The 25,929-nt window shown below is 39.8% G+C and overlaps 1 protein-coding gene across 13 annotated transcripts in view; it reads left to right on the plus strand.

Moving 5' to 3' along the window:
- Positions 1-25,929, plus strand: part of APBB2 (amyloid beta precursor protein binding family B member 2) — a 162,821-nt gene that overhangs the window by 64,051 nt on the left and 72,841 nt on the right. For 8 of the 13 annotated variants that reach the window (XM_064418307.1, XM_064418313.1, XM_064418306.1 and 5 more), the window contains one exon: positions 12,603-13,400. In XM_064418307.1, coding sequence (XP_064274377.1) covers positions 12,603-13,400 — 798 coding nt within the window. Of the gene's footprint in view, positions 1-8,577; positions 8,646-12,602; positions 13,401-25,929 lie in introns of all 13 variants that reach the window. The other 5 variants (XM_064418317.1, XM_064418319.1, XM_064418314.1 and 2 more) reach the window with 1 other exon arrangement.

Raw genomic sequence — 25,929 nt, forward strand, 5'->3', positions numbered from 1 at the left:
GTGAGATCCTGCATTTACAACGTGACATTTGGGGTTTTGCCTAACCACAGGGCTAAACTCTGGGAAGCAGTAAAGCATGGTTATGTTCTGCTGCAGATTAATCATGGATATCATAAGGGTACACATTAAAATGGTGCATTAGAGCCAGCTTAGATACTGTGTCCAAAGACTTGTTTGAGGGATATTGGAGGAAATAAATGGTTGTTACAGATCTTTGGTGGTCCAGTGCTGGAGTACTGAGTTGGACTCATCTGTTTGAATCACTGGACATTATTCTGGGCACTAGCTTTCAAACGTGCCCTCTCTGAGTAGTGCCAGACATGATATTCACGTCCCATGCCTAGGCTTGAAGCTCAGACATGTAAGAAATTCTAGTGTAGAAGTATCTAATCAAATCCATTCCTGCTTAGAGAAAACAAGTGATAGGCATTAGATTCTTACCAGAAGAGCCTGAAATGCTGTTCCTGTTGTCTGGTTGAACAGTTTTAGGCATGAAGAAGTGGAATTGTTTACTTGGGGAAAGGCTGTGGCTCCCATCATCTGCCAGGGCCAAAACTTGCGTCAGAATCAATTGGCACCAGAACTCCTCAGTTTGAGGACAGATATCAAAACACCTACTTCATGACTGCTTTGTGCTTTTGTTACGTTTTCCCTTTCCTTAACCTGCCAAGGTTTCTTAGCCAAGAAACTTTCTTTGTTTTTTGATTTTGTTACTGTATGATTTGTGCAGCTTCCTGGTGCTTAACATGTTTTGGACATACAGCAATAATGGTATTGAAATTTCCCAGTTTTTGGGAAATGTGGATCATAATGAAATCTCTAATAACAGATTAGATCTTGATGGAAGTGCTGGTAAAACACAGGACTTTGCTTTTGTGTTCTTTGCAAAAATAGTGAGTAATTGCACCATCTCAGTTATTGTATTTCATGTTTAGAATTGTTGCAATCTTAATGTTGCACATCAGGGGCTTGGTGCTGCCTTAAGCTTTAGTGCCCGCCTTTACCTTCTGTCTGTATGTATACCTATACCTAAATAAATCTGTCAAGGGAAGAATTTGGTCTGTGTGGAGTGTATTGTATTGCCTTTTAGGTGGTAGGGTAACATTTCATCCATTTATGGCATTGACTATTTTGTTGAAGGATTTCACAGATTTATTGCATAGGATAGTGTGTGGTCTTATGAGGACAACAAAGGGTTTTATAGTCGTGGAAACACATAACAGTTTAAATAGAAAATGGCTTATTTGAAGCCTAATGCTAGGAAATATATTTCCTATACAGGTGCTGAAGGTATAAAAAACAGCAAGGTGTTTAAATTGTAAAATGGAGAGACATGAATTTAACAGGTGCCTGCAGATTTAGACTTTTTAAAAGTGTAATTAGAGGCCAATGATCTCCCTTGATTATTGTCAGCAAGGAGAACAGTCTTAGGCCGGTCCCTGGCACTGTCTAATGCTGCTTGTGCTGAATGAACGCTCCCTCCTGTGCTATTTTGTTGGGTTTTCTTTCTTTTCTGTATCTTCCTTGTGAAAACATACAGACTAAGGATAGATATACAGCCTCCACCTACCGAGAAGCTAGGTTTTTGTAAACAGACCTCTTTCATTAATTTCTCCTGAGTTTTTTTATTTATATTTTTCTAATTCTTGCTCACAAACTCCACTTTTCTGCATTGGCTGCAGCAGCTTTGTGAGAACATGGCTCTGTTTGGGATGTTTAGGTAGACTCAAATTTTGTTTCATACTAAATTTTTTTCTGTGCACAAAGAGTTTTGTATGTCTGGAAAAAACCTTTTTAAAGGGCTGGTCCGTGCATATCCTGTCCACAGCATAACAGCTCATTTATTTTAGTTAGTTGTAGTCTTTTGCATGACATTGAAATCTGACCAAGTGTTTTAAGAAAATGGGTTTGACTCTAGTGCCTTCCTGCTGGCATTCAATGCTCCCGGAGGGCTTAAACAGCAGCAGCAACAACAACAGCAATAATAATAGTAATAATAACAAAAATTAAAAATGCAAAGTTTTGTGAGACAAATTAAAAAAGCCCAGTTCTTCAGTGGACATCAGAAGTGAGAAAGTACAGAAATATGTGGGTGGTAGTTTTCAGTATTTGCTGACCTTTGGAGTGTTCAGGGGTGGAGGCTCAGTCCTGCAGTGGCACAGGGAGGAAGGGACCTGCTTCCACCTGGAACTCCAAGACCAGCCCTCACTGCCCACAGTGTTACTACATGTCTCACTTTAAAATCATCCTCTTGATTTCTGGTAGGTAGAGCTGTATTTCTGGATTTTTGAACTATTAGTGATTCAGACTAAGGTCCATATGGAATGATTTTTTGATGTGATTCTGCAAAATAATTGTTAGAGCTGACTCATATTTTATTTCAGAAACTTCTGCTGGAGGGTGACTTTTTGTCCCAAGCAAACTTTTTTTGGGAAATGCTGTTTTTCTGAAGCATTCATAAATCAAGGATGATAATGAAAGGAAATATTCCTCATGAGAGGGCACTCCCTTGGACTGTAAATGGGAGAGGTTTGAGTTTTGGTTCTTCATGATCATCTGCTTCATGATAAAGCTGCTCTTATAAAGAATTCAAAGTGCTTGGGGGCAGAAAGAGCAGAGTTGATTTTATAAACTTAGAGTTTGATTTCCCTTGAGGAACACTCAAATTTCTGCTCTGCCTCTGTCAGCTTCCCAAGGAATGCCCAACTGTGCCTTTCATTGCACTGACCTTGCAAGGGAGCTGTTGTTTCATGAAACTACTGGAAAATCTTAGCTTCACTGCAGTGAGATAAAGAAACAAATGTGAGAATGGTGACATTACAAATAACAGCAAACCCCTGAATGAGGCCCAAACTTCCAGTCTTGCAGCCAGTGCTGACAATTACATTGCTATCATTAGCACAAGATGAGTTGGTATAAAAATGTATCGTGGTGTGGCTCTGTGGGCTTGGAGCTGCTCCTAGAATAACAGAGTACTGACCCAAAGAGGCACCTAACCCCAAGGAGGAGGAGTGTATGCACTGTGCCACTCTTGGTAGAAGCATCAGTAAAATTCTACATCTGCAAAATCCTGCCCTGTATCTCCTGACTTTTTCTTTCCAGACATCTTGGTGTAAATGAGATTTAAACTTTAGCACTGCTCATCTCATGCTTGGGCAGGTGACACTTTTCTGTCAAGTTTCTTTAAGAGCTCCACATAATAGCTGGGGAAAAGGCAGGAATACAGATGACTGATGGAGTGGAAATTGCAGAAGTACCCAATGACACATATTGCTGTCTTCATTAAAGTCTCTTTGGTTTCTGCCTTTCCTAGGAAGCTGTGTGGAGACTGGCATAAGAATTTCATCTTCCTCTTGAGTGAGCCTGGTGAAGCTCTAAAGCAGGTGCTCTTGTTGGCAGATAGGAGCTGACTCAGAGCCTGCAGATGAAAAGCTTTCTTTAGGGACCATGTAGTGCTCTGAATATATTTATTTCTTAGCATGACTAAATAGTAACCCTATCTCAGGATCCTTTTCTCAGGTCAATTTCTCCTTCATGGGGGAGTCAGAGATAGATGCTGAAGGTTTCCTTGTAATTCCACTTGGGGTTGCATATGGTCATGGAGAGCTACCATGATAGTTAGCAGATTTGCATTCTGTTTGTCCCCTTTCACAGAAACTCTAGTTCCTTAGATATTCAATACCTTGTAGAGATCTGTGAGTTTGTAAATAAGAAACAAGAACAGAGATTTTTGACTAGCATGTCAAGAACTCAAGATTCCATGCTGCAGTTCAGGCCAGTAATACTGGTCGTTTGTTCTGTTCCACTTGTTCAGTGTCTTCTACAGCCAAGTTTGTTGAAACTGAATCTGCTTTCAGCCACACTTCAGTGTAATTAATATAAATGCCAGTAAGTGCAGTTGCTTTTCTGTTATGTTCTCTTTCCACTTTATTACGGATTGATCTGCTTAGTTTATGGGGGACCATAAAGCAAATATGATAGTTTGATTTCATTTTCGAGCACGTGGTTTGTTTTATACATGAGCTCTGTGGGCAGAGTCCTCTCAGGGAGCTTTACTGGCTGCATCAGGCCAGGATTCAGGTCATTGCTGTATTCTAGTACCATAATGAGACTGGGAGACTGGCTGTGGGCTCTTTCAGTCATCCCTTGGCATTCTGTCAGCTTAAGCAGTACTGCTACACTTGGTTTATAAACTGTTGTATGTTTAGAAATATTTCTGATTCATCCCATTCAAGTTTGGTTGAAGACAAACACGTAGCTTTGCAGGGAACTTTCAGCCTTGCTGAGATGTTTGTGTAATGAACCTTATTTTAGTTCAACTTTTGGTGAAAAAACAGACTGGAAATATAGAGACCTTTTTTGGTTTGATGTACCTGAGCTCTGTTCCTTTACTGGAGGCAAGGAATATGTGGGTAGGACATGAGTCTGATTTTCAGGCAGTTTAGCAGATGTAGTTAGAAGTGCACATATATACTAACCTTACGTAGCTGAGATACAGAATGTTTTTAATGTACATGGAACACAAACAATCTTCTCAATGTGCAAGATCCTAATTTGCTTTTCTTGAGAGCCCTGATAGTCTCATTGTGCAAAAGCTGGTACTCTAGTGCTTTTTTCTGTTCTGAGTCTTGGGCTTTTTATTTTTACTCACTGGTCTTACTACCTGGTTACTAACTTACTGTTAGCAATTTGAAATTAACTTGCAAACACTTAGGAATTAATGAAATTAGATGTGTTCTTTGTATTGATACTTTCAATGGAAACATAGTTTTATTCTTTATTTCTATATAGATTTGTAGAGAGTCGACTGAAGGATTATTTTCCATTTTTTTAATTTTCAAAATTTCATCTCTAGAGTCTAATTTGATACTAAGTACAACTTCACAGTAAAGAGAAAACAATTTTTGCTGTAGAATGCTTTTTCAAAAGCCTTCTAAGATCTCAACTATGAGACAGTAAAAATAGGTGGCTCAAACTATTGCTACCAGTCTGGGTAATCTGAGGATAAAAACATTTCTGGATAACCTTGTTTGATAAAAGTTTAATGTATAACTAGCCATAAATTTGTAATATGTGCTTCAGAGGGGAGATGAAGAGGTAGCAGGTGCAATCATGACGCCAGGCCATCAGAAGTTAAAATAAATTAGTTTAAAAAGGGAAACTGAGATGTCTTTATTTATGTGCATGCAGTTAGTTGTTCTTGGAGAAGCAGATTGTGCTCAGGAGTATGCAGCCTTTTTTTTCTGAGCTTTGCAGGAACAGGGAGTGTGTGCAAGCTCCAAATAGCAGGGCTGCAGACAAGGTGTGTGGGAGGTGGTTACTGATAATAATCTGGTTTTTGGGTTTTTTTTTTCCCAGCACAGCATCTGTGCTAGAACCTTAACCATTGCATCTGACAGGGTCTCAGTTAACATTCTACCTGCTTCTCCCACTAGTGCTGTGACCTGTGCTTTATGTCCTTCCTGCTTTTGGTGCCTGTGTCACCTGATCAAAGAGCTTGGGATTGGTCCAGTGCTGTTTCAGACAGCTGGAAAGCTGGTCCTGGACCTTGTGGGTTTCCTTAAGCCTGGTAAGGAATAGATCATCTCTTGAGTGGCTCTGTTTCCTGATTTAGGATCTGATCAAACTTAAATATATGTGGAGCTGAAAAATCCCTGGCTTGAAATCAGTCTGAATCTGTCAAAGTCATTTCGTGTGCAAAATCTGTGGCCCTTGATTCCTTTCAGGCATATGGGTAGGCTGCCTGTGCTACAAAACATATTGGTTACATTTTTTCACAAAGACAGCTTATCCTAACTTTCTGTTTCATATGGCATTTTGCTTTTGTTTTGGTATTTCTCATCAGCTTTGATTACACACTGTTTACCTTCATGCTTGGTGAGAGTTATTTTTGGATGGCACTTGAGATTAAAGCTGCAGAATACAGAAGTCCTTCTTGCCTTATTTGTCATCTCAATTGCAGAAATTCAGGTTGCAATTTCTGAGTTTGTGTTTCTGTTTAAGGAAAATGATGTTTATGCTTGTGCACTGTGTCAGCACTTATGTTAAAAGTAAGAATATTTGTAAATTAGCAGATAAGTCTGAGGTGTGATTTTTATTCTAAGGGTGGAATAATTTACATGACAATTTAGGGCTCTGCAGTTTAATTTAAACAACAGGATTAGGAAGAATTACAGCCACTTACTTAGCAAAAATTGCTGTGAATGTATAGATCCAATGACAGGTCTTGTTATCTGTGCTCACAAGTAGCTAGCAGATAAAAGACACTCCATCTTCTTGCTGTGACAACACTGGTTTTGCCTACCAGACTGTTCCATTCTACACATGGGGAAAAATCTAATTAAAGGGAGAGAATTGAATTTGGAAAACACTTAGCATGCTATCTTGTTTTTTTCCCCTCATAAACGCAGGATTAGTCTTTATGGCATGTCATGGCAATACCTTATATAAATGAAAGAATTTCTCTGTCTTTCTTAAAGTGGTTACTTGATTTAAGAGTACTGTAGTAGCACAGGATGACCCATGTTCTCTGCAATATATAGTTTCAGTCAGGTAGTCACATATACACTGATTATTTAGAAGTATCTATCTCAATTTAAAAAAAAGTACCGGAACAGTGGCTTTAGCCAGTTTCTTTTTGTCATGAATATTTTTATTTTTTATTATTTTTCTTTTTTCTTTGTATCTGTTAGAATCCTATTCTGAGAAGCATCTTGGATTATTTTTTGGATGAGGAGTTTGACTGGCTTTGTGGGAAGGGGGAAGGAAAAAAACTGGTAAATGAGAAGGGACATTCATAGTGAGTGCTACAACTCATTGAGGATCTGAAGTTTTTTTCCCTCAATTACACCACGTAAAGACAGATCAGCTTTATGGATTCTCATTAGTTAGAGCACCACTAGAACTGAAACAGCACTGCTGCTAGGCTGTTGCAGTTGGTTGGCAGCATGATTAGCTCTAAAGGGAGGAATGTCATTATTGTGGCAGCAGGGACTGGCAGGCTGCCTCTTGGGGATGGAGGAGCCAGGACAGAAAGCTGGTTACCAGATGGTGATTTCAGTAGGACTAGGTGAAGCAGGAAATAGCTGGGAATGGGAGAAGCTGCACTTAGCAATCAGGTTGAAGTGGCAGTTTTATTCTGATGTGAGGACAGATCCGGGCTGGATTAGAGAGGGCAGCAGTGATTACCTGCTTGGCCAGGAGTGTTGTATTTGATGATCTGGAGAGGTCCTTCCCACCCTCAGCAACTCGGAGACTTGTGTGGAGTCATCTGCAGACAGATTTGAGAGTACCATGTTAAGGTGCTGGCAGCCCTGCTCCTTTCCTGTTCTTGCATTCCCCAAACTGCTCTGCCCACCATCATAATTGGCTTTCTTGGCTTTGCTGAGCTTTCTCTTTCCAGCTTCCAAGCTCAGTCCAGTTAAATGCTATTGCCAGAGGGAGCAGCAAGAAGCAAATAATTGGCTGTAGTCTCTGATTTACCATAGCACTTCATTTGAATATTTTCTTTCCTTTTCCATTCTGAAAGTGTTAGGTGTTGCATGCAATTTATATAGATATCTAGGTAAGAAGAATCAGATGGCATTTGATACTAAGCAAGCTTCTAGTCTCAATTCTGATTTCAGCTAATAATGTAAATCTGGAGTTCGTTAGGATGCTTTTGGCTGACATCTGTTTAACTATTACCATTTAGCTGGTCATAGTTTTAGAAAGAATGTTTTAACATTGGAATTCACCCTTTGAAGTGAAGGGAGTTAGCTGGTGTTGAGCTGCAATCACTGTAGAATGAAGGTGTTCTCTACAGCTGCTTAGACTTAAACTAAAGCCCAGGTGTATAAGACCTGTGGAGTAAAGCTTTTATTAAATGTTTTGTACTCAAGAGATGTCCTCGCAGAAGGGAAATCTGCTTGCTTGGAAAGATTGTATTATTTTTTTTCCTATGTGTCCTAGATGCAGTGGCAAAAATTTTCATGAGTACCTTGTCTCTCACTATGTGTGTCATTCATATCAAAATCAGAGACTTTAGGGCAAAATGGTTTATTTATGAGAAGATGGCCAGGAAAGGGTCCAATACTGGAATTTACTGCCTAATTTATTTTTTTTTTTATGATTGCCCCTGTGAGATCAAGCCTGTGCTTCTTGGTTTCATATGCTAGATCTCATTCTGCAAATTTTCTTTTGAACCTGCCTTACTGCTGTGCTTTCTTTTATCAGTGCTGCTGTGGTTTCCTGAGTAAGCTGTAATCGGGTAATTGGGAAAACCGCATATTTTCCAATGTATTAAGTTTTTGCTACTGTATGTTGACTAAAACTGGAGAATATTTTTGAATTTGTGCCCTAGTAAAGTTGTACATTAACAAAAATATAATAGTTATTTTTAATTACATGTTTGTGTTGCTGCAGTTTAGTCTCTCCCATACTTTATTGACTGTCAAATATTAAAAACTCAGAAGATCCTCACTGTTATGCTGTGAGCTTTATTTAGAATGCTTAACATCTCTCAGGAGCTTCTAAAATGTGGTATTTTTATTTGGTGTTTTCCTTTGGTTTTAATTCTTAAATGGTCCCTCTTTTCAGATTTCAAATTATAATCTATTTCCTGATGCATTGCTGACGCCCGCGAGCCATGTCAGAAGTACTTCCAGGTCAGATGCCCTTTAAAAGATTCTGCTATGCAAATATGTGAAATTTTCCTCTTATTTTTCTTCTTCTTCTTTCCAGGTCCATATTTCACTTTCATTTTGCACTTACACATGAAAAAGAGAAAGCACTTAATTTTTTTTTAACCGTGCCTTTTTGAAGAAACTCTCTATTGAGCTTTTTTTAAACTTCCCATAGACAATAGGATGCAAAAAAGTCATTAGATGGCAAAGACAAATTGGTCATGCACTATTCTTTGTTTGCAATGACATTTTCTCTCTCTTTCTTCTAGCTCTGAAAGTTACATGACAAGATTGAAAAACATCCATAAAAGCCATTCAAGTAATAGCATTATTTGTATTATTATGATCCTTAGAGGATTGGCACTACTCTCTGTTAAACACATTATAATGGTAAAAGTATTTTAATCTGTATCTGTAAGAATGTTAGAAGTCTACAATTGAGTCTGGGAATTCTTTTAAAAAATAAGCAAGTTGAAACCCTTAATGAATTGCTATGACAGATCTTCTACCAATTTAAGTGCTGTCTTGAAGAACCGACAATTTAACCAAGTTATTATTTCCAGTAATGATAATGTTCTAATTGTTGTTAGCTTTTCACCAGAGTAAAATATTTTTTAGTGTAATACCCTACTTTAACTCACTTACAACTTAGCAGTGTTCTCCCACTTACACTGAGATACATCTATCAACTCAGTGATTCCTAGTCTGGTTGTCCATTGTGTTTGCTTTTCAGCAGAAGGTAGAGAAATTAAAAATATAGTGTCCTGTGCTAGTAGCATGGTCCTTGCTGGTAGCCAGGCAGCACAAGGAGCTGTCTGAGAGGGGGATGGAGTCTGTCGGTGGCAGCCCTGGATGCAGCAATCTAGGGTTCCTGCATTTTTTTTTTTAAGTTTTTAATTAGAAAGTTGGCATGTGCTTCCTCTGGGAAAGGTGATGTGTTTCAAGCATCATTGTGTCCTGTGTAAAGGAGGAGGGACAGGCTATTACTCTTCTTCCTTACACTGTTCTACTATGCAATCTTTCCTCAGTGCTCTTAGGCATTTCCTTGCATTCCAGTTTTTCTGGCACTTCAGTTAATCCCAGTCTCATAGCAACTTCTACCCTTGAGATGGAAGATCTGCCCATCTGTATTTCTTCTTCTCTTTTTGCCGCCTTCTCTTTGTTTTTTTTCCCCCTCCCTTTTTCTCACATCTGTGTCTGCTTTCAAGAGCAGAGGGAATCGTGTGCATCCCAGGGCGTGGCTGGGAGTGCAGGCTCCTGGCCCCTGAGAAAGCAGCTGGCTTCCCTCTGCACTCCTTGTGCCCCTGTCTGCCTGTTCATTGATCGTTTGATCAACAGATCACCTGAGATGTGGTCAGGAGGAAGGGGAGATGGTGCCTAATGAAAGGCTTGTTGTGACATTTTTCTGTTCATGGTCATGCACCAGCCCAACTCAACACCCAAGTCACAAACACGTTGTGAGCCTCAAAGACTCCCTGGCTCAGGTGTTGAACAATGTGCCAGTGTTCATCAAATCAATGGAGAACCTTTATCAAGCAGATTAGTAAAATGTAATGCATTTTGTTGCCATGTTTCCAAGGTCTTATTCTTAACAATATTTCCGAGCAGTGAAACAATAACAGCAGGGGACAAGCTAAAGATAAGATGGCAGGCAAATACTTAAGCTTAATTTAGGAAGATTATTTTTTAAGAAATTTGTTCAGTAATAAAAACAGTGGCAAACATTGCATGAAGTAGCTCGTTTGTAACAAAGGAGAATAAATTTCAGTCTTGTTCTATATTGTGGTAATTTTATTTATTGGTGAAAAACATAAATGCTTGTTTTAATTTGCTGAAGCATGAAGTAAAATGTCATCTAGTGAAATCCCTAGATACCATGCAATTGCACAAATTCTAAAGGTCAGGCAGTGTGGGGGGGAAATTATCCTGCCCTGTTACTTTACTTTTTTATGTGATTTTCATGTTGTCAGAGTTTGAGTGAGTCAGAATAGAGCACAAAGCAGCCATTTGATATGTAGGAGCTGTTCATGTAAAACATTTTGGTAACATCTGATTGGATGTGACCTTGCTTATGTTAGACCTGATTGGTTTTGAACAAGATCCATAAAGCTCTGTGTGTGTATGATGTGTTTATCTGAGAAGTAATTTATAAAGTTCCTTTAAATTTTGTAATAGTAGTGCTTTAAAGTCTTTTGTGGCTAAAGTTTTTTCCAGGATGTTTGCTAGCCATTACCTAAGATGAGGGAACAGCATGTCCATGGGGTGATCCATCTTCTAAAGAATTTGCAGTTGTTTTAGAATGACTGACCAGGGCTTGAAAAATTGGCAAACATGAAAAATGGTAGCATTTAGTTTAAATTCTGTTTTTAACAAGTTTTAGAAATTGTTCTTCAACAGCTGGGTGGTGATTCAGGGAACAAAGGGTATTATTACTTGATCTGCTTGGTTTCAAATGAACCAGAGTGATGTTTGCAAGTGAGCAGCTTTGACAGCACATCAAAGAGGAGGGAGCACTAGCAACTGTGCCTGCATTTAGGTAACAATGTGAAGTGCTCCTTTCCACCCTGTTTATGTATTCTGAGTTCTTTTAAAACCCATATATTTAATTTCTTGTAAATCTGTACAGCAGTCAGTTCTGTCATGTATCAAATATCCAAAGATGCAGCACAGCTCAGCTGGAATGATCAGTCATCAGCTAGCTCAAATTACAGCTTTTCATTCCTGGATAAGCCCCAGATACCTTTTTATGTGCAATATAAGCAGTCAATGATAACTGAGAATTAGGAACAACAGAAAGGGTGTTTCATGTTGTGGCAGATGGGAGTGATTTATTAATTGGCCTCTAATTTAGTTGCCAGGTATCAAACAACAGTGACTACTACAGTAACTGAGGTGTTCATTGAGTATTGTGCAGATTAGTGAAGCCATAAATATACAGTACAGGAAAAAATTACGGGGGTTTTTTAATGAGTTTTTTTAAAGAGATATATTTTGATAATTTTTAATAGTCTAAAAATCTGTTCCCTCAATAAACCTAATATTTTTTCAAAATATGAGTTGTGCCCATGGCTAAGAAAAATCAGGAACTTGTTTACAAGCAGACAAAAGAATTTAACAGTGTAGTGTGTTTACTCTGCCCTAGGATGTATGTTTTATCCTCAAGCTTGAACTTTGTGAGCTATAGAAATAGTACACCATCATTGGAGCAAGCTCTTTGTTTGAAGTTAATTGAATTCCAGCAGGGTATTTTGTCAAGGGATTTTTTTTCCCTGCCCCTGGAAATCAAATACACCTTTGTGAAATAATCTTCTACTTGTATTCCCTGACCCTCTACTTCCTTTTCCTAAAAAAAATAGAAAGGGAAGGTGGCAGGGGAGGGAGGGGAAAGGAAGAAAGACAAATAGAGAAAATGCAAGTGTTAGGAGTCAACAACTGACCAGCCAGTCAGGTTTAGCTGTAACAGTTCTACCCAAAGATGAAAAAGAAGCAGCATCTGCCTGCAGTTTGCTTAGAAATAGTTCAAATTTCTGCTTCCTAGTGATGAGCACTTGAGGACTTGCTTCTCTCTTCATCCGGCACAGAGATGAAATACTGAAAGAGTTATGGTAAGATAGTGAGAGTCACAGGCATTTGCAAAGGGCACCCCTGCTGTCCCAGTGCCTGCCTGCAACAGATTCAGAAATGAAAAATCTGCCATAAAATTGTCTTGTATAGTGTCAAGCTTTCTGCTTTGTCTCATCTTTGTGGTCCTGATATCTCTCTGTATTTTTTTCTGCCTCCTTTCTTCCTTATTTGATAAGATAAGCTTTTGCCTTTTCTCTTGCCCGCTTAGATTGTGGTAATTTTCCTCCTGTAAAGCAATTACCTAAAGTGCTACATGCCTTTTCCAGAAGCCCCAGCAAGAGCGTATGCAATGAACGTGTTCCTTTTGCTTTGCAGTCGATTCCGGCGTGGACGCGCTGGCAGTGTTTATGGCAAGCGGCAGCGCGACGGACCTGAACCGCAACAGCCCCGCCACCCCGCCCAACACCCTGAACCTGCGCTCCTCCCACAACGAGCTCCTGAATGCAGAAATCAGGCACACGGAGACCAAGAACAGCACTCCTCCCAAATGCAGGAAAAAGTACGCGCTGACGAACATTCAGACAGCCATGGGTCTTTCCGACCCAGCAGTTCAGCCCCTTCTGGGGAACGGCTCTGCCAATATAAAGCTGGTGAAGAATGGAGAAAACCAGCTCAGGAAAGCTGCCGAGCAGGGACAGCAGGATCCCAACAAAAACCTCGGTACCACTGCAGGCGTAAGTGTAACTTCTGAGAAGTTTGAAAGCAATGAGCCGATCCCGCAGGATTCCTCTGGCTGTGAAATATTACCCTCGCAGCCAAGAAGGACCAAGAGCTTCCTGAATTACTATGCGGATCTAGAGACATCAGCTCGAGATCTGGAGCAGGGTTTTGTTGGGGTGGAAGATAAGTCTGCACAAAGCAACAGCCAGGCTTCTACCATTATTGTCAATGGCGAAGTCCTGCCCCGGAATCAGAACAAGATGCCAAGCCCAGAGGATGGCCAGGTTGCCACAGTGTCATCAAGCCCTGAGACAAAGAAGGATCACCCAAAAACTGGGGCCAAAACAGACTGTGCCCTCCACAGGATTCAAAACTTGGCTCCAAGTGATGAGGACTCCAGCTGGACTACCCTGTCCCAGGACAGCGCCTCGCCGAGCTCGCCTGATGAAACAGGTACACAAGCAAGGGTTCCTCACAGACCCTGTTTCAGAAAACAGGGATTGCTTAGCTTAGCTTTTCTCAGCTGGTGCCAGGAAGGACAGAGGTGGTTTAGCAGTTTCACTGGGGAAGTGGGCTGTATCAAAATTCAAGCACTGGCCTTGCACACAGCTGCTTGACTGCTAGGGAATGCTTGGAAGCTTCCTGGTCGATTGTAGCAGCTTTAAGGAAGGCAGCAGCAAATGGGCTATACGGGGTCCTAGGAATATGTTGACTGCACCTCTTGCTACTTTATAAATAATTGCTCTCCAATAATCAGTGGGTGCATGTTGTGAGAAAAATATGGTTATCAGGAGATGCTGAACTACTGACAGCTACCTACACACAACAAAAAAGCTTTTCTGAATGATGATTTTTAGGTTCAGTGAAGATTTTTACTTTTGTAATACACAACTTGTAAATGTGCCCGCTACATCCCAGTCATCTGATGATGCTCCCTCCCTGTGTACCAGCATGGGTAAAGAGAAGCCCTCCCAGCTGAGGAGCTGTGCAGTCTGTCCTGGAGGTTTGTGGTTTTGGGCATGGACAGGGCTCTTTACTGCCACTGCATCTGGGGTAGGAGGAGAGCATCATGTGGGGTCTTCACAGCTCAGGGCTCCCCAAGCCTTGCATTTATGCTCCAATAGTAGATGTTAGGGCCCAAAGAAAGAAAGACATTTATCTAGAGGAAAAAAATATGCAGAAGTTTTAGTCATATGACTTGTGGGAATTGAAGAAATCCCGTAGTATTGAGAACAGTTAATCCATAAAAGAATGTAGTCCAGCAGATATCTGGGGAATTATCTAGAGATTGTATTCAGCATTTCAGTTTATGCAGAAATATGATAGAAATATGGTTTTCTTGAGAAGACACTGTTGGAAATAATAATATGCTTCTTTTAGGGCTTCTGAATTGTTTTGTCTTGCTTTTCTTATTCTTAACAATATTTCATTATTTAAATCCTGGAAATCTGAAAGTTGTTTTGTGAGGTATTTTCGTTATTTTGTTTTCATGTGTTTGCTTTTGGAGTTGTGTAATTCAAAAACCCTGAAAACTTTATTCTTAATTGATTGCACTCAAAATGCATAATTGTTTAGATAAAATCCTCCTGAAGTCCCCTTAGGGCGAGATACTTCTATGTGTGGTTTAATAAAAAGGTGTTTTCAAGAGCCTTGACCTTCTCTCTGAGTGATGAGGTAAAAAATAAATACAACTCAATTTAAAGATACAAATCAGCTGATTTATTTAAACAGATGTTAGTGTTGATAAACAGATATGGTAGAATCCATTAATAACGGGCACTGAACACCACAAGCACAGTACAGTATAAGAAATGTGTTTGGAGGAAACTCATCTTCTCCAGGTAAATTAGCTGTATGTGCATCTACATAGACCTCAACTTTCAGACAATTTTATTAGTGCTTTCAGCTATCTAACCTTCTTTCTGAGATTGAGTACTTCAAAAAGAAAGAGTCTGCGGTGATCTTAGAAGCAGAAAAAACCTGTAGTCAGCAAAGCAGTGGGATGTCATCGAGATCCTAGCACATGCCAAGCCCTAATGGGTTTTCAGGCAGCCTTCCTAGAGACAGGCAGTGACTTGCCACCAGAGCTGATTGACACCAGCACTGCAGGCGGTCCCCCAGACAAGGAAACCTGCCTCCCTTGGCCCCAAGCACTGCATCTCCCCTGGGACCTGCTGCATCCATCCAGCTGAATCCTCTGTCATTTGGAGAGTCTTATGAATAACCACACACCAGCTCCAGGTGCTTTTAATACTGAAATGGACCAGAACTGGCTTCACATCATGGGGAGTGCTTCCTCCTTCTCTCTCAAGAAACTTTCCTTAGTCTGGCTTTCAAAGAAAACACATCTTGTGTTATTACACCATCTACCTATTCCTTCTCTCTCTCTCTGTGTATTCATCAGTTTCACCTGGATAAATCTGTATGTATTCATAGTATGTATCTGTGTGGTGCAAGCAGCAGCAAAGCACGTGCCCCAGAGCTCAAGCCTAGGAGAGAATGAGGGTGATGTTTTCTGTTTGTGGCTTGCCTTTTTTGTTTGTTTGCTTGACTGTTTATTTGTTTTTGTTAAGAAGCTCCCTAGAAGGCAGGCACATTTCTTAATCTTTGTATCACCTGAAAAGCAATTTCAATGGAAAGTTATTCCGCCATATTCAAGTGCAGTGCTCTGTGTAATAATCTCTAATGAATTAGAAATGAGGATTCTTCAGGAAATAAAAAGAATTCTCTGTCTCCAAACCAACAAGAAAATTGGAATTTGCTTTTGCTTTCTGCTTTGATTTGAATAAAACCCCCTCTTTCTAGAGCCAGGAATAGCCCCATAATTAGGAAAGCCCCTGAGATATAGGACACATGGTGTTAGAGAGCCACAGATGTTTCCTGCTCTATGCCAGCTGCCCTCCTTGCTCTCTTTGGGATTGTGGGAGGATGTGCAGGGGCAGCAGCCTCCTCTGGCTCCCCAGTTTCTCAGCCTTGGGGTCACATGGTGCCTCGTCTCTCCCTAGCTGAAATCCAAGGGGTATTAAACCACAAGTGTCCTTTTCCAGGAGCACTGCTGCTGTGTGCAACTGCAACATTCCAATGGCAGCCTGCTGCTGGTCTCGTAGCAGAGACCAGAGGGCAGTTTAACAGCTGGTTACAGATAAACCAGTTCAGTCCTGTGCAGAAAGGGCAGCTGGGAGAGCGGCCCTGGGGGATCAGGAGCGCTGCTCTTGCAAAGAGAGCCAGTGCTCTGAAAGAACAGCATGGGTGGGGAGAACAGGGCTCCTAATACAATAAAAATTACAGTAAATCATGAGCTTGTCAGACAGACTTATAGCAGTGGTCAATTCTGCCTCTGATTTTAACTGGCATCTTTGACCAAATTAAAATGGATGTCCCCTTCAAAACACTATTCTTCCTTTGCAGTACCTATCTGATACAGACAGTAAGTCTGTTACTTGCTCAGAACATGTTTTCTGTGTTCCTGAGGGGGGAAAAGAGTTATCTACTAAAAATACATTCAGTTACATTGTGGATTAATGCAAGTCCTATAAAACTAGACAGAGAACCACCTATAGGTTCTAAGTAGGGTTCCAAATAAACACCCAATTTTCAGATTTTTGGGAATAAGAGTCTCTGGTTCACAGCTGCTGTGCATCTCCTAAAGGCTGTCAACTTTTAATATTGGACTGTTATATTTTTTTTAATCCTGCATGTTACTGATAACCATGTCTCAAGAATAGTGCATGTTTTATAGTCTCAGGCTTGATTGTGTGCTGACTGCTTATGAAATAAGAATGGTGACTATTGCTCTATATCCCCAGTGTGTGTGTAGGTAATATTCTGCATGTGAAGTTACTAACTGCATGTTTGTCTCTTATTTAGCCATCCCTATAAGAAGATTTTAGGGTCAGTTTAAAAGAGATAAAACTTCAAGGGCAGCCATGGTTACACAATGTTCACAGTATCAGGGTCTACTGGTAGAAGGCTATAAAAAATTGAACTTGATAGTAAATTTAACTTAAAGGATGATCCCCTCAAGTACACATTGCCACTATGAGTTGCACAGGGAGGCTGCTTGCTATGTTTAGGCAGTCAGGTTGGTTTTATTCTGTGATTCTCAGTGGAGCTACCTAAATCCTTATCTTGGATGTTTGAGTGCTCTGACTTGAAATTCCACGATTGAGAGTGGCAATCAGCATCCAGATTCCACAGTTAAGAGTAATAATCAGCAGCCTTTTGATTTGAGATAGATAACAAAAATGGGTATGTAAAAGTGAATTAATATGCTTAAATTCAGGAATGGGAGAATAGATGCTTTATGTAGCAGTGTGATTAATAGCCTCTTCCAAACTCTGCAATTACCAAAATTTGGGACTACAGAAGAGGTTTTCCAGAATGTGTTACAGTTACAGTTTCATACTTAACTGTTTGCCAAAAAGATAATGATTTTTCAGTTCATCAGAGCCATTCAATTTCCTCCCTAGAGTGAGGAACAGTTCAACTGCCCACCTGGTGTCCCTTGAGATGTCTGGTGGTGTCCAAGACAGGCAGCAGAGAAGAGGCAAGAGCTAGGACTTGCATTTGGAGAAACAATCACAGACTGAGCAGGATGCATGTTAGGTAACACTCACAGATGAATTAACCAGCTGAATAGAGTTAGAAGCACCTGCCCTGTAGTGCAGAAATGAAATTTGTTCATTTACTGTGTCTGTCTTTGTTTTAAAAATAGCTCCCTGTTTGACTTCTGCTGCATTGTTCCAAAAGGGTCTAAAATGATTTGTCATATTCTCTGTAAAAAGAGCTGTAAAACCATCTCTCTCCTAGCGTGACATCTCTCCCTGGCTGCCCTGAGGCTGGGGGAGATTGAGTTTGAAGACAGTTGCCTTGTGGTGGCTGTGCTTTGACTACTTAAGCATTGCTGTGGCTAGCTCTGTCCTTTGGCTAGCAGCAGTGTCCAATGTGGCCCAGTCCTAAATGACACAGGTTAATTGATTTTGACCTTACTCCAGTTGAACTTCTGGCCACTTGATGCGACTCTGATAGGTGGGTTGTTTTGCCATTGATATTTCATTCCTTGATTGGTATTTGTCTTTTCAGGGACACATCCCATGTTACCTTAGTAAAGCACGTAATTCCTAATCCAGAAAATATCATAGTGCTGCTTTGTGTAAGTGCAGTACTATGATTTTGAGAGTGTTAAAAATTAATACTTTTCTATTCAGTAAAAGGTGTAGTTGAGGGATAAACATATGCCTGCAGGGCCTGTGCCTGGAACATGTGGAATACCTGCATGGGAAAGCAAAAGGTGGCAGTGGGGAGTGGGGGTGGTGCCAAGAAAACAAAGAGAAGTAAATGCCAGCCTCATGCTACTGCCTGAGTGGTTCACAAGATGCCCAGAGCACTGCACATTTCCCTTAACTCCACAATGCACTTTACATGAGTGTGTAATGTTGAGATATTAGGACATGCTTTTTGTGTGCTGTAGCAAAGTGGAAAACTCTTCTGAGCATCTGTCAGGCAGACTCAAGTTTCAGAAGTGGTAAATAACTTAATCATGTCAGGTACTTAACTTGACAAACTATTTGTGGAAACTCTCCAAGCTTCTGTAGTTTAGGGATAGAAGTATGTAGTTCTGGATGCTTCATGTCCTTTCTGAGGTTAAATGAGTCTTGCTGGAAAAGCTCTTCTATGCCTAGGACTGTCAGACACAGGACCAAGCAAAGAGGAAGGGAAAAACAAATCACAGAAGAGAAAATAGAGACGGTAATGGGGAAAAGTCAAGATCCTGATTTCAGAGGGATGATAATGCAGGAAGTTGAACAGAAGGAAAGCCAGAATAAGCTGATACCAGACTAACCACCTCTTGTTAAAAAAAAAACAACTTTCCAGTTCATAAAGCTGTTCAAGTAATAAAAAATTATGGCTGAAATCGATCCAGTAAACCTCTGCCTCAGCACTTCTGAATGCTGCATAGAAGTCAGGCCAAACTTCAATCCACCTGATTGATGCTTTGAAATGGGTATAGATATCTCTGGGGAAGGGAAGGAAGAAACAGTAATACCTTTGGGAGGACTTTATGTGCAGGCCTCTGTTTGTTCAGGCAAGCTGAGAACAAGGTTATATTCTTCTAGGTGGGGTCTGTGTGCTCTGAAGCTCTTTGCAGCCTGTTTGGGTGCTTGTTTGTTATCTTCTAGGCCCCTGTGTATCAGCTGCAGGAGGTGTGGTGGAGGAATGGTATTGCCACTCAGCAGAATGAGTCTTTAGGCTTTGCAGTGGCCCTTGAGCTCTTGGAGGACCTTGCACTTGCTGGGGTAGCAGCAATTCACCAGTGGACAAGCTGGGGATGGCCAGCACAGTTTGGGGGTTTCCTGCTCAGAAGATGTTCCTCCCTCTTTGCACTCTGCAGAGGGGAAATGCAAAGCCTGGGCCCCTGTGGTTGTTCCTGTGAGCACCTGCTGTGATGCCAGTGTCAGATCCCAGTGCCTCCCTGCTGCTCTCAGAGGAGAAAGTTGATGGGGAAGCATGTGGGTTGTGAAGTGGGGAGGATAGGCTGGAAGATGGGAACATGACCTGGAGGAGGGATGCTTTGGAGGGGGAAGCAAAAGGAGAGTAAATTATATGTAGCTGTGGAAATATATAAGGACTTGGCACCAACTGCAGGAGAGCTGGAAGCAAGCAGGGCTGTTTGTAGACAGTAGATTAGGCAAGCAAGACTAGCACAAGGGCCATGACAGTAAATCAGATGGACTAAGTCTGACAGCAGAAATGAGTTTTGGGGATTATGCCTGTGCTGGGATGTTACTTCACAGAAGTTCTGAAAACTTAAAGAACACAAAATGGGGAGCTCCGAGTTATTTAATACTGAAGTACTGCTAAGAGAAAGTCAGATCCTAGTTCAGGCCCCTGTGGAAGGAGATGTCTGTACATTGAGGGACACAGACTTAAATCCTCCTCAAGTTCCTGACCTGGTATGTTTTTCCATATTTCCTATATTCTCCCCAAATTAGTGTCTCCTTTATACCCCAGTCTCTCAGTGCACTGGTTTCTTGTATGCTGAATTCTCACATAAGTCAAGAGTTAGCTGATTAAAGTTGAATTCAGCTTTAATTAGCAACTTGGGATTGGCTGAAGTGGGGTTGTGGGTCCCTTGAGTCACAATGGTGCTGTTCAAAGTTATGGTATTGTACATACAGAAATTACTGACTATACAGAAACCTATAGCATGTACCACCAAGACATGGAATAGATGGTGCTGCCGGCAGCCTTGGGGTTGTTGCTGTTGCATCAGGAGAAGGTGGGTAGATTCAGAGCAGTACTGAGCATCTCCATGGGCCAGAAGAGGTGTTGTGTGATATGATCTGACCTTGCTCTGAGCTCAGTCCTTGCTTGAAAGTGGATGTCTGGTCCCTGCCTGAAGGGACATGAAGCCTTTTTTAAGCAATCCCATGAAATCACATGTATTTGCCGTTAAGACTCGATTGCTTCATTCTGAGAGCCCCAGGTACTCAGGATTAGGCTCTAAATGTCCAGTATCTGGATGCCACAGAGCGCACGAGAATGACATTAAGTGGGTTCCTTGCATTGTCTGCATCTGGTTTTGTAAACCCCAGCAGTGTGTGTCCTTTAGCTTGCAATGTAGATTTGTCCATGATACTTTGGCGATGAGAAATCACTGGGGGGAGAGGGAGAGGACAACTCCAAATAAAAAGCATATATTTTTGCTTCCTGCTTATAGTGTCTCTGAGGAATTTTAATCCATTTTTTATATGGTGATGTATTATAGGGATTGTTTTTTAACAGCTATTTGTTATGTTGATTATTTTATATGTATATAATTTGATACACTGGACTGATTTATTGCATATTAAGACTACTTTAAGGCTTTAGCTTGAAAATCATTCTCAGAACTCTTCCATGAAACTGTTCTTTAATAAAACTGTTTCATCCTAAACAATAACACAATGTAACTAAATGCATTTTTCATGTTTTTAATTGCTTTTGAATTGAGATTCTGCAGAGCTCAATTGAAATTTTAAACCCTGCATCAGTTATTAACTCAGACATTGCAGGACACTGAGAGAGGAGTAGCACTGTCATAATGCACAAGTCAGAGTTTTAACTTCATAGAGCACATTTTTTGTTTGCATGTAACCAAAAAAAATACTATAAATCAAAGGTTATGGCTTTTACTTCTTGGAAGTGGATTTTGGGCACTTCTTTGAACCTGAGAAGTTTTTAGTAAGGAACAAAGGACCCCATCCCTCCTCCCCTACTCAACATGAAAGCCGAAAGGCACAATTCAGATTGGCCAAATTAATTTTTAAATTAGAATACACTCCTATTCAGACCTTAATTTAATTTTACTTGTACTCTGTAAGAAAGAGACAGTCAAGTTATCCTGGTCATTTTGGCTGACATGATTCTTGGCTTTGCTTAAATTATTGATTATAGCAAGGGGAGGGACTTTGCAATGAGAACAGCGCTCTCACTAATAGAAGCCTTTCACTAAATCAATTTCCACCATTCCTGCAATGCACCTTCAGGAAGTCAGAGGTTTGCAGGCTTAAGAAGAATTTTGTCTTTAAAGAGCGGATCTTTGCTTTACATTTTTTTAGACTTTTCATATTTATACAGGCAGCTGAAGAGAAAAAAATCAACATAAATATATTTCCGGGGGATGGTCTGCAGGATGAGTGGCTGTTCTGGTTCAAAGTTGAACTGATTAAATCTTGATTTGATTGTCATCTAAAAGCTTGTGGGCTGAAAGTACTGTTTTGAAAGCTTGTCTCCTAAGCAGAGTCAGTCAGAAAATGCATCAATGTCTTGCAAGCTGGAATGAATTCAGTGGAGAATGCAGTATATGCACACACTGCTGAAATCCATGTATAGCCATCGCTCTTACTTTTTTCTTGGCTTGTTAGAAAATGCAGTCATCTATATGGTCAACATGTGGTGTTTTCTCTGTTACATTTACTGGCAGTTGAATGGGGTGGCTTCTCTTCCCTCCCATCCAAAGTGCCACTCCTCGTTCGACTAATTAAGTGAGTGTCTGTTTAAACACAGCAGTGTGTTTTCTTGAGTGTTTGAGTTGGAGATGCTACACAGAAGGAGAATATGAAGCTGTTGGGACATGTATGTAGCAAACTTAAAGGATGTTGCTAACAGATCAGTACATGTTGAACTATACAGGAGCATCTAGAAACTGTAAGTAACAATTCTATTTTACTTTTTCATAGCACTGGTCGACAGGTCACTTAGGCCTGGATACTGAATGCAGTTATTTTATCTGTTAATAAAAATTCTGCTCAGTGGAAGATCAGCTGGTATCTGACAGGTTTGGTTATAGCAGTATCTTCCTGAATGCTCATTATTTCAGTAGTGAATTGACAGGTGATGTTTTGTACTTGTGATCCATAGAGCTTGAAGATGTTTACATAAATTTAAAATACATTAAAAACAAGACTTCCGATTTCTCCTTTACACGTGACAAATTCTTCTCCTGTATTTTTCTTGTAGTCAAAGGGAAGAAAAAATATCTCTAAATAGTGTAATTGGTGGTACCTCTAGTAATTCCCTGAAGTTCAAGGAAAATGAACTTTTGCTATATTAAGTGTGGGTTTGGGAGTCAGAAAGATGAAGCAGTTTATAGCCAGTATTGAATTGGGAGCTGTCAAAGAATGTTGACTAATATCTTAGATATTTTTTTGTCCTTCTTGACAGTTCTAAATAAATCAATTTGTTGAGGTAGGAAAAGGACGTCTTATTAGAAAGCTCACTCACACAAAACCTTTACACAACTTTTTCTCTTCATTGCAGGGGAACTGTAATTAAACAGCACAACTGTATTTGCTCCTTACAGAAACAAACTAATAATAAGAAACAGTTTGGTTTGGCTTTTGTAAAATTATTTGCAATTTAGTTCACTTTTTTCTGGGTAAGCTAGCATTGTTTGTCACATTTCAGCTCTAGCAGAATTTCAAGATAACATTTGGTATTAAATAACCTTATTATTCTTTTGTGCTTAACTAAAACAAAATAATGACTCTCCCTTTTTTGCCCATGGAAGCTGTCAGTGGATCAGCTCAGGAACTTTGTAGTCTCCTGGCTGCATTAATTTCCTTTGGTTAATTGTGCTGAAACAACATAACTAATGCTTTTTTAGCAAAGATATCTGAAAAGTAGGAAGATGACGTCAGAGCAACAGGGATTTCAGGGCTAAGCTTCCACTGGCATGGAAGAGGAAGTTTATTTCATTTTTCTTACAGGATTGTTTTTTTTCCTGCTAAAATGGATGTGTTAGGCTTTGTAAAATAATATTGCCTATGTGTATTCAGGGTAAGTACAGGAAATAAGACTTCTATGCAGCATCAAAATTAATGTGTGATCATTAACAGAAGATTTGTTTTCTATAGTTCTCTTGATTTCATGTCACTGGTGAATTCTCTGCTTCAGAACTATACTCCAGATTTCTGTACTTTGAATATACCAAGCGCCTATTACCTAAGATTTTCTAATCCTTCAATTACTTCACAGGGAAAATGCAGCATCTTTAAAGAAGCTGCCCTAGGAATAGGCAGGCAATGGAAGTTTTCCCATTCTCTGTTCCTCCCAGTGGCTTCTGTCCACATCCATTTTAAGTTTCAAAAAGCTGGTCCAGAAAATAGTGGGGCATGGTTAGTGTACTCAACAGTTCCCAGAGGAAATCACCTTCTTTGGTGGATAGGTCTCTCTGGCCTGAGGGAGCCTGCTGTTAACCTAGGACAAGCTTCAGCTGTTCCAAAATAAAACCAGTTGAGTAGTGACTCTGCTTAGTTGTGATTTTCCAGGAATGATGCAGAAGGGTGGATTTTCTCTCTGCCAGAAGTAAGTGGAGATGTTATCTACATGTTCAACCAACGTTTGAGGTTCACTACTTCCAAATTTTGTTAATATCAGTGCAAAACTGTTGGACAGTATTTAAAAAAAAAAAAAACACAGGCAAAATGTACTGATTAAAAGTTGCACTCCCTGCAGACCACATTTAAAAATACTGTAATAGTAATTACTGGTTGTATTTTAAGTATTCAAATGTACAACTGAATCTTTATTGTGGGTGGAGGAATACATCTAGTATTTACATAGTAGACCTCTTTTGTTTTCCTCTGCAAACCACCCTATCTGCAGACAGGGCAAATGGACAGATCAAGCATTGGAAGTAGGAGGGAGGGGAGGGAATTATCACATATTGCTCCTTTATTAGTAATACATTTAATATAACATCCTCATTTTCATTGCACAGGAATACTTATAGATATGATGCATTTATAAAGGCTGAAGGAAAGATGAATAATTTCTCCAATCTATGCCAGTAAACCAGTTAAAAACAAAAGGAAAACAAACATAAATTCTTCTTGGAACTAATACACCTTGTCCCCAAATGGGAGCTTAAAAACAATGTGTACTCAAAAGCAAGAATGAATTTCAGGTCATTGTTTATGTTTTTGGGGTTACGCTTTTATTGTTTCATTTTAATTTTGTTTTTTTCTGCTTTTACCTTTTTTTTTTTTTTTGAGAGGGAAACTTGAGTGATTCTGTGGGTTGTACTGAGAGGTTTTTTGAATATTTGTTGATTTGGGTTTTTTTAAGAGGACAAGCTGCAATTTTCCCATTGATTTCAAGAGTTAGGGAGTTTCAAAGTTCCAGATATCACAAGACACAGTCATAAAAATTTCTGTCAAAAATGCTGAATACAAGTGTGAGTTCACAAGAGTAGTGTTTCATTTCTTCAGTGTTTTAAAAGTAAACTTTTTGATAAAATGAACCTTGCAGCTTGAATTCTTCAGTAATGAGCAAATCAACTACCTCATTTGGTAAAACATTAAAGCCCTTTTGGTGAGATGTGGTTTTATGACTTGCTGAGGGGTAAGGTGATGCTCAAAGTTTAAAAGAAAAAGAAAGCTGTTTTTTCCTTGTGGTAACATTACTGCAAAAGGGTCAGTCTAAAGACCACCAGATTGGGTTATTTTGCCTTTTGGTTTATTGTTTTTCAGATGCTATGTTAGGGCTGTGTGTTTGTCTAGCCACAGTTTTATCTGGGCTAATTCTATTTTCAGGTGGCAGGATTCACTGAGAATTTGTTGTTAATGCATAAACTGGATTTCTGGCTAGCATCTTGCTTACAGTATGTTGCTGTCATCTCTCCTTTCTACTTCTAAAATTTTCTGAAATGCAAATAATATCGGCACAGTGAGACTGTAAACCCTGACTGACATAAGAGCTTTTTTGAACTGTAGTAATTGTCATGTGTAAAAGCATGTAGTGTAAGCAGTGCTAATTACCTCTCCCCAGCAGTTGTCTCTGCACTAATCACCAGACAGATCTGCTGTTAGTTAACTGCTCCTCAGTAGTTCAACTATGTTCCCCTTTCCTTATTCATACAGATATTTAAGACCAACTGTTCTATTTGCCTAAAAGTAAATTTATATTTGTTAAATGGTAATGCATAATTTGCTACAAAAGTAGTTAAAATCTTCCTTTTTGATGCATGTTAATATAAATTGGAACAGGACAAGTATGAAAAGATAATATTCAGTCCCATAACTCCTGCGTTTCTACTGTCATATGAGATTGTTCTGTATCTCAGGGTAGGAAAGTACCTTTGTATTTATGAAAATAAATTTATTGTGCATTTTCCTTCTAGGAATATATATCTATGTTTATATATAAATCCCTTAGAGGAAGCTTGCATATAGTGGTTTGAGAATTCTCACATCAGATGAGGCTTTTTAATCTGATCCAGTATAAGTGCTGTGGTAGCTTTTATCAAAGTCCTTCAGTAATGTTGTTAGTTCCACTATTTCCAGTGTAAACTAATATAGTAAATGAAGGCAGAGCTTTTACAAGAGTTACAGTGGTTACAGTTCATGTTGTACATAACCAAATGTTCCTATATAGCAGACCTTAGGCTCATGGAGTTCTTTATGGGTTGCTTCTCTGACAGGGGCCAGTAGCAGAAACT

The sequence above is a fragment of the Passer domesticus genome, chromosome 4 (assembly GCF_036417665.1).
Source record: "Passer domesticus isolate bPasDom1 chromosome 4, bPasDom1.hap1, whole genome shotgun sequence".
In the NCBI taxonomy this organism is placed as follows: domain Eukaryota; kingdom Metazoa; phylum Chordata; class Aves; order Passeriformes; family Passeridae; genus Passer; species Passer domesticus.